The sequence below is a fragment of the Clupea harengus genome, chromosome 4 (genome assembly GCF_900700415.2).
Source record: "Clupea harengus chromosome 4, Ch_v2.0.2, whole genome shotgun sequence".
NCBI lineage: Eukaryota > Metazoa > Chordata > Actinopteri > Clupeiformes > Clupeidae > Clupea > Clupea harengus.
The window spans coordinates 1,332,818-1,342,425 of record NC_045155.1 but is presented as its reverse complement, the minus strand read 5'-3'; the positions used below and the strand labels follow the sequence as shown (position 1 = coordinate 1,342,425).

The 9,608-nt window shown below is 42.9% G+C and overlaps 1 protein-coding gene across 1 annotated transcript in view; it reads right to left on the bottom strand.

Annotated features, from left to right (window-relative positions):
- Positions 1–561: 561 nt before the first annotated feature.
- Positions 562–9,608, bottom strand: part of ntsr1 (neurotensin receptor 1 (high affinity)) — a 40,711-nt gene continuing 31,664 nt past the window's right edge. Inside the window, exons 3-4 of the mRNA XM_031565670.2 lie at positions 9,277–9,361; positions 562–2,074 (exon numbers count right to left, since the gene is read on the bottom strand). Coding sequence (XP_031421530.1) covers positions 1,825–2,074; positions 9,277–9,361 — 335 coding nt within the window. The 3' untranslated portion in view covers positions 562–1,824. The remainder of the gene's footprint in view (positions 2,075–9,276; positions 9,362–9,608) is intronic.

Genomic DNA, 9,608 nt, shown 5'->3' with positions numbered 1-9,608 from the left:
GACTTCACACATTTGTTTTGTGTACCTCCCACTCCCTCTTCTAGTCTCTTCTGTGTGCCTGCCTGCCTGCCTACAGTCACCTACCAGGATGCCATATCTCGTGCTGTTTGTCCACCATTCTAGTCGTGTGTATGTTTTCACTTCAAGAAGCCACACAGGGAGCTAAAAACGATGAAAGGTTTTAGGGTTTAGTGTAGGTTCACACACACATACGGAATCGAAGCAGACCTCTACCTTTTCTTCCACCTGCAGCAAGACTGCTTGCAGAGACGCAGCATCTGTGTTTCTGCCTTGGCCTTGTCTTCTTGGGAGGGCTGATCCCGTGGCAACCCAGCTCTGCAGGCAGCATCTACCCTTTAAGATTAACAGGTAGCCTATTCTTGATGTCCCTCCCTGTCGCAGGTGCTACTGACACAAAGGCGTCCATCCCATTTCGCTGCTCTGGGATTACTACTCTGGGCTCTTTGCTTCCTCTTGTACTGCTACTTCCCAAAGTCTCCACATATTTAAGTATCCACATATTTGTCCCGTCCCCCCCCCCCCCCCCCCCCCCCCCCCCCAGCTACTTCTTTTTCAGTGAATTGTGCTGTCTGTGCACAGAGCTTCCCGTCTGTTGTGAGAGAGATTTGCATTTTTCATCAGTCCCTCTCCCTCCCTCCCTCACTCTTTTCCCTTTCACTCCAAGGCTGACATGACTGGCTCCTTTGTGCGGATGCTGAGCGGTGGCTTTGAAGTATAGTATAAGATTGTCCTGCATGCGGCGCTGATCCGGTTCATATGCACATGTTGTCCCCAACCAACAACCCCTCAACACAACCCTCCGTATGTGGGCTTCTCCCTGTATGTTCTTTTTGATAATGAGAAAAGAGACACGCGCGTAGCCTCGTAATGTTGTGCATTATGCTGTGCACCGCACGCACATGGCATGTCTTAAGGGATTGCTCTTCATCCTGAGGAAAGAAAATGATGATGAACTGTACTCTATGTTCTTACTAGGGTTAGGGTTCCCTTTTTCCCCCAACAGTGAATCTCACAACCATTTTTTTGGGCAAACAGTGCGACTGGGAGTGTGGCCTCTGTTTCTACTGATCTGACCTGACAAAATGACACACTGCAGTGTGCACACAGTCATTGAAACAGACCTCCATACCTTCCCTATTAAATGTCCCTCCTTGCTGCAGCACTGGTGAGCAGTGCCCAGACTGATTTGAATGTACGGCTGTCTTTGAGAAATGGATGGCACCCTGGGTCCAAGATGGGATTGAATTTCAGTGCATTTCAGTGCCTGGGGAGGCACATAGTATCTCTCCAACTCTTTTGTGTCAATGCCTCAAGTGGAAATGATGTTAGTGTGCTGGACGGGAGAGGGTACCTGGTGAGAGCCAGCGGTCATCAGTCTACTCAGTCCTGATTGTCAAGAGTTTGTCTGGTTTTCTGAGCTGCGTCATCAGTGTGTGTCCGCACTGTGTCCAATTATTTTTCTGTTGACCATGATGACTACACCACGCTGAAACTAAGAGGGAAAAAAATCCTGAAACTACAATATTCCAATATGTGTGTGATATTTACAAACCGTCCAGCGCTTGACACAAGGTGGGCTGTTTTGATGAGACGATGAAACCGAACACTTCTAACATGAATGTCATTTTTCTCTCTCTGTCTGACACACACACACACACATACACACCTTTCAGCTTGCGCTACGCACTGAAAACCCTACACGTGTACCCTCAAGGACGTTTATTTCACACACAAGTCAAGTGTCTGTTCAGCGAATTCTGGGCTATGGAATGGAACGGAGATTCTGATCAGCACGACACCTAGTCAGTACACGGTTTCCTTGACGACGTTGGTGGAGAAGGTCTGGTTGCTGCAGACGCTGATGGAGTGCCTGGTGAGGCCGCGACGCTGCTTCTTCTGGCGGCAGGGGATGAAGAAACAGCGCAGCGTGGAGAAGAAGATCTGACGGTAGTTGGCCGACACCAGGTTGTAGAGCACTGGGTTCACTGCCGAGCTCACGTAGAACAGCACGTTAGTCACCATGTAGAAGTAATGATAGAAGTCGTACAGGCCACTGCGTGACGGGAGAGACAGAGTGAGAAGGAAGAGGTTAGCAGCCAAAAGGAAACCAGGTGGAATGTTTTTCAGGAATACTTTCCTAAAATGATGACAATGTTCTATGTACCCTTAATAATTATTCGTTATAATTAATAATTTGTTCCCATCCCCTCTATAATATTCCCAAACAACTGCCAATAGTTGTAGTTTTCACTGTGAGGAACAACACAGTTTGCTACGCGTGTGAGCAATTTGGTACGGACATATTTGTTTGTGTGGAAAAAAGATGAAAATCTAAACTCTCTCCTGGACACATTTACGCTAATGTGGCGATGATATAATCTATGTTTATGTGATCTGTCATTTTTGCTAAACCCTCAAACACTTTCTGTTCTCTTTCAATACAAAAAAAGTAGAGACTAAGTAGAGATTAATTCGGAGGGCCCCAGTTTGGCAGCGGAAATCTCTTAATCTCTGGCGATAAATTAAAAGTTCTGTGGAGGCGTGGATACTGGATATAGGCGTCATATTCTTCTCTGACAGGGAACATTTGCATGCACCGATCACAAACCATATGTGTTATGGGTTAATGCAATCAATTTATATCGGATATCCTCGAACTTACAGTTTCTCTCAATCACTTATACACTGTAACTGGACCAATTGCCTAAACATGCCAAACCATGTTAACCATCTACCAAAAGCGAGACCCATTTCCCAAAACTGTGAACATTATTCCCCTGGTTTAAACACATCATTCAGATTTGTTGAAGGTTTTGTGCCAAACTCTATACACAAATCCTTTCATATATCACTGGCTGCACCATGTGCTCATTTAGTCAGTACTGGAACTCAATATCATTAACACAAGTCATCACAGATCAAACGCAACAAATACACAATTCCCGTGGTGGAAACATTAGTCAAAATAAGAGTCACATTAGTCACACACCAATCAGAACCTCAGGATAGATAGATTAACTTCTTTATTTTGTGTTCATCATGTGAAGAGGTTGTTCTGGGGGGAAATGATAAGTGCCATCAATCATTGCAGTGATATGTTTTTAAGATAGTGTTTTGAATTGATCTCACCAGTGTGTACTGGCTATTTTGTACCAAAGTTTGGTTTAGATGTAAAAATACTTGTTTTACAGTTTGAAGTTTGTAAAGATGAGTGTGCAGTTATGCACTTGTGCTTAGAGTTTTGGGAAATTAATAACTTCAAGAACTGTGTTTTGGCAATCAATAAAAACTGCACCATATTCTGGCAGGCTTTTTAAAAAAAAAAAAAATGTTTTTTTTTTTTTAAACCCCTTGAAAGATGAGTGTATGGGTAGTCATACTCATACAGACAGCCTCTCAGAATAACAGCCTGGGGTAAATACGCCTGGACGGGTACACATGGGACACGTGGTCTCAGAGCAACACTGGCAACAACTACAAACTGCTCAGCTTCCTCAAAGGCTCAGCTTTTGCCAAAATCAGCAGTTTCCTATCCCAAAGATGATCTACAGGTATGTCCATATACTGTATGTGCGTCCACATCGTGTACATACTAATTGTACAGAGAGTTGTGTTTGTTTATCTATCTTGTGTAAATGTGTCATTCCCAGCGGATATGTCCATGTCCCTTGGAGTGATCCAGCTGCAATGTTCAGTAGGCTAACAAATTCCACTGAGAAAAACCAGAAAATGTTTTTTTTTTTTTTTTAAAGATTTAGTTTTGGGCTTTTTGTGCCTTTAATCAATAGTGCAGTGAAGAGTGGGACAGGAAATGAGAGGGAGAAGAGCTGGGGAGTGGACAGGAGAAATAACATCGGGCCGGATTCGAACCAGTGTCCTCCATGGGCGTCAAGGCCGAATGTGGTTGGGGCTACTGCTTGCGCCACAGTGCCCCCCCCTAGAAAATGTTGTTGAACTGACATCAGGCCAGCACAGTGAAGGGAGGTCAAGCAATAAAGGGCGGCTATGCCAGAACATGTTCCATAACCATTTTGTTGTGGGTCCATTCATAATATAATAATTGTCAGATTTTATTCGCACAAACGACACACTGCAACACACACAGCTCCCCATGCGGAATTTTAACCCAGGACCTTCCTGCTGTGAGGCGGAAGTGCAAGCACCTGAGCCACCGTGCCACACTGCTGTGCCACACCGTGCCACAGTTCATCAACTGAACACAAAAATAGCGAGGTCTGTTCCTGGTAAATCCCATCAATACCAGTTTATGCATGTATCTTTCCATTTTGTAAATGTAGGCAGCTATTGTCTTTTGAAGATGTACTAGAGCTACTATCTTTTGAAAGCTCGGTGAGTAATCCTGCTTTCTCTGAACAGCAACCCGCAGTTCCCTCTAAGCATTAAACTCTAACAGGAGGGGTTCAGGTTAGTAATCTGAGGGTAATAACAGGATTTAATTCAATTACACATTTATAATCCATACCATCATGGCTCCCTCCCTTATGGGGCGACAGTGGTACAGTGGTAGAGAAGTCGTTTAGTAATCAGAAGGTTGCTAGTTCGATTCCCTGTCGAAGCGTCCTTGAGCAAGACACTGAACCCCTAATTGCTCCTGATGTGCAGTGTGCCATCAGTGTAAATGTAAAATGTGTATACATTGTAAGTCGCGCATATGTAAGTCGCTTTGGATAAAAGCGTCTGCTAAATGACTAAATGTGAAATGTGAAATGTCCCTCTTGGTCTACCAACACAATACATCCTGTGTATGTGTGTCCTACATTTGTCTTGATATCATGCACAATGTAACTCACAGTCTTCACATTCTTGTTATCTTTCAGCACTTTAAATCACTTTTGTTTTTCTCTGTTCTCTTTGAATTGTTTTCCACCTGTGATCTTACACAGTTTTAGTCAGTCTTTCTAAAATAATCAGTGCTGTTTCTGCTTTAGGGATGAGACTAATTCTGACTCATTCTGCAATTCTAATTCTGATGAGGGCTTATAATGGCTGCAGTGCATACAGTGGTCCCGGTGTGATAGAAGCTTTTTGATCACACCATATTTGTTTGGTTTAGACATATTCTTTTGGTTTAGATGTTTTTTTTCTTTTTCTGAACTTCAAAGTGAAAGTAAGCCACAAAGACGATGCATGGCTTTTAATCCACCCCTAAAATTAAACTCATAAGAATGTATAAGCTCAGGCCACTTATTCCCATTCAACATTACCCATCGTTACCCCCACTAAGGGAAAAGGGAATGCTCGACCTCATTTGGATCCTGATATTCTTTTCCATCTCATTTCTCCACTGAGCTTTTCTCTTTTCTCCATTACACTTCAACCCCAATGAGCCCTAACACGTTGAGGAGTGGACCTTTAAAATAGAAATCCTTACATCCATCATCCCTGTGCAAATTATTTTTGCTCCAGTGGATGATCTCAATTACCAGTCTGTGTGTGTGTGGTGTGTGTGTTTATTTGAAATATGTGCGCTTGTGTGTGTGTGTGTGTGTGTGTGGGAACTAGCCTATTTCGCCTCTGCAGCGTGATCTATAGGCTTGACCGCCGCTGTCCGAGGCCAGAGCAGCAGACTTAGAGATTTACACAGACTTAGAGATTTACACTGTGGAAGACTCAGCACGGCATGAAAAGTGCGATTTTCGTCAGTAGGCAGCACTGTAAATTGTCACGGATGAGCTGGTTAATGACTGTTCACAGGAAGTTGAAGGAGGCACAGAAAACTACCAGGAAATGCCAGGAATTTATGTGGAGTTTCAATTTCCGTCAGTTTGACAAGCCTGAGAAGCTAGGGAAGCCCTTGGTCTAGGGGAGGCTTTCACATGTAAATGAAAATGCTGTGAAATATACAAATGAGAATCAGGATAGTAGGGGGATTTTGACTCACCACTGGTCCAGAACTCCATTGTACGAAAACAGATCAGGCTTAGTATAATTAAAGACTCATTCATTGTAGCTTGAATAGATTAATCTTATGCAAATACGTGTTTTATGATGAATGACCTTGTATGCCACTAGCAATGGTCACTAATGTTATTTTTTTTAAGTTACAAACATTTCTCGAAGCCTATATTGTATCTTAATTATTACTATAAATGCAATTGCAAAAATGTAAGTTTACAGAATGAATATATTCCTATAGCAATAAATGAATATTGATACTTTATTTGACCAGCTGTTCATATTTCCTTTGATTGTATGTTTTGATTATGATCATTTAATGCTTAATTAAAAAAATCTTTAATGCTGTCAAAGAACAGACGGACTTTAAATAATTTGTCTGTGTTTCTACAGTCTTGGCTCGCGAGGTCCTGTGTGACCATGACTCCATCACGCGACATCAGAGCCATGTGAAGATCCTATACACATGGCCTAAATGAAGCCTACTTGCACTATTAGGATCTGACCTTATTGGCAGGCCTCTTTGAGTTAACAGCTGTTACAGCAAGGACAACTGCCAATAACAATATACAACAATGTATGTCTGTTCATATAGTGAAATGTTGTGGGTTTTAGTAATGTCCAAGTAGTGTTTTTGTTTTATTATTATTTAGAACGTACTCATTTAAGTGTTTTCCAGCTGCCTGTAAGACCTACTATGAGCAGGAACCTCCGGTACAGCCAACCGGACTTAGGCAGCTGCCATGATGAGCTCAACCCCAGTGTTGACAGAGAAGGAAGAGGGGAAGATTTATTAATTTATTAATCATTAATAATGTATTAGATTTTTCAGTTACATTAGTAGATGTATCGTGGCAACACGCAGTGCATTGCGCATTATTGATGATCTGGGCTGATTGTGTTTGCAACTGCTGGAAGCGAGCAGGGATGGATTACCGAACAGGCCTACCGGGCCCAGGCCTAGGGGGCCATGAGCTCAAGGGGCCCCTAAGCCAGATGTCCTCTTTTACTCGGAAACCTGGTGACCAGACGTCCTCTTTTACTCGGAAAAAACTTTGTTGCGGGGGAGGGGGCGGGGTCTTCTGCATGTGAAAAATATGGGGAAACTTGGTCACGGGGGAGGGGGCGTGGTCGGCATGCTATACACTGCCCCGCCCCCTCCCCCTGCGACAAAGTGTCCTTCTATTCACAAACTCAAATCTGCAATCTACAAATCATCTTCTAATGCAATATCTCACTTAGTACTCTTAAATCCATTTTCCTGCCCCTAGTTTAACCCTTGCAATGGAATAGCACGGGGAGAAAACCAGAGACAGAGGATAGAAATAAGAACACCAGCAGGGGGGTGAAAAAGCCAACCAAATGGTACAATGCAGTTCTGGAAGGTTGTTAGAGGCACAATCTAACAACAACTAACTCATACCTAATGAGTAATTACAAGTAGGAGAAGGCCATCTGTGTTTTTCCTATCCAAAGATTCCCATCCTGCCTTACAGAGGCAAGTTCTAGCCAGGCAGTTTCACTGCTATTCAGATGTTAATTAGTCATACGCCGCCCTCCACCCATCCTCAACTCATGATTCATTTTTTCTACAATTCATGGCAAAGGCGAACTCGGCTTTCACAGGCTGTAAACAGCCGTTAACCGCTGGGATTTAGTGAGGTTGGTGTGTGTGCGTTCACAGGGCTGAAAATCCGTTTTTTCACGCAGAGGTGGGAGCACCAACGTCAGGGGGATTTGCAGCAAGCTTAATACAGGACAATGAGTCCTCTAACAGTCCATAGTTTAGCCCTCAGTCATCCCCATCCTTACAGCCCCTTATGCAGCGCCATGCCCACAGAGGAGGAGGAGCAAATGATCCTCATCTGTGTTGATTTAGCCTGTGGTAGTTTCCTGAGGATTCGCTTGCCATCACTTACATAACACCTTATTTATTTAGCAGCCGCTTTAATCAAAAGTGTTTAATCACAAGCAGGGACTACAAGGGACTACAATGTCCAAGTGCAACAAAAATCCAGAGGCTACAACTCTTAAATGTAGGCAAGAAAAAAATAAACAGCAGACCTTTTAAGGTGCTAGCTGTTTAGATGATCATGGAAAAGTCGAGACTCATTTTCCAGCATTTTGAGTGACTTCACTGATAAAACGGTGTGGTGTAATTCATCACTGTGCAGCGGGGCTGATATTTGTATCTCAGTGAAGGGTGATATTTCTAGTAAAACAAAAAAACAAGATATTATCCGAAGCAATTGTCTCTGATAAAACCAGCGAGAGCAGAAAAAAAGGGGGTACAGTCCACACACATTGTGACACAAAGCAGTACGGGGTGTATTTGTATTGAGGACATTAAATTGAAAGTTTGTTTCAAACTCTTCTTATAATAAAAGCAAAATGGGTTTCAAAAATACCTGCGCCAATATTACCTTATATATTGTACACCATCCCCACTGTGTGTACTCTCAGCCTCAGGTACCTCCAAACTATCTGCCTTGTCAAAATTCGGACAGGAACGATTCAGTCGTCTCCTGGACAGTGTATCATTTTGTTTCTCTAAAGCCTTTTCCATTACACAGCTCTTTGTACTGTGTCGGCAAGAGTAGGCATATAAGAGAATGTTCCACAGCACAGGGTGGAGACGTCAGTTACAAGCTGGCTCAGACACAACAACATCTGCTTTATAAGTCTGTATGTGTACATATGTGTACAGTCCCTTCAGGATCTTGCAATGGTTTAATATGATTGTTGACTGAAAAGTAACTGAATTTGCTGCGAGAATTGTCAAAAAGTGTAGTTCTTTTTTTCTTGCGGAAATTCTTAAAAATTGTGATCCCACCAGAACTTTGTGAGCGTTTGTTGTGGCCAAAAGTAACTGAATTTGCTGTGGGGAATATTTGCAGTTAAAAATACTGTGATTTTTTGGTGGAAATAACACTGTAACAAGAGAAAATTCTAATTGCGGGTTTCTTTTTAACTTTTATGCCTGGACAGTGCTGTTAATGCACTGCTTATATTCAGACTAGGCTAACTTAGGTGCAGAATGTATACCCTTCAACATTAGAAATGATGTAGAGGAAACATGTTCACCGTCTTTGAGCTGCCTTAGCTGTCATGAGACCGACTAACCCCTGCACTATCCATAGTGATGTTGGCACATTCTACATTAAATCATGGTAAACATCGATGACTCCATCAAATAATTAAATTCAGACTCTGGTAATAATTACCAACATGTATTTAATTGAATTAAAATTGAAATAAGTCATTAGTTATGCTTTAGGAACACCTCCAATACGTAGAGCATCTCCCTCAAGCAGCATGACAAGACAGTGAGTTACTTACACAGTCCACTGTGTGACGTAGCAGAACATGAGTCTTCGTGCGTGATAGGGCAGCCAGCACACCACAAACGCGATAACCACAGCACCTGCAATACAGAGACAGCAGTGTCAGAGATAAATATGTAAAAGCAGGGACGTGCACAGGAATTTTGAAGGGCCTTTGCTCTGCCCTTGAAATAAAGGGCAACACGTTAATTTGTGTAACCGCCGCCGCCACGCCCCCTCCCCCTGCGCGCATATTTTGCCTATATCACTTGAAACTGTGAAATTGTCAGGGTCGATCACAAACCGCCGCCGCCACACCCCCTCCCCCTTTTTTTTTATCTAGGCCTA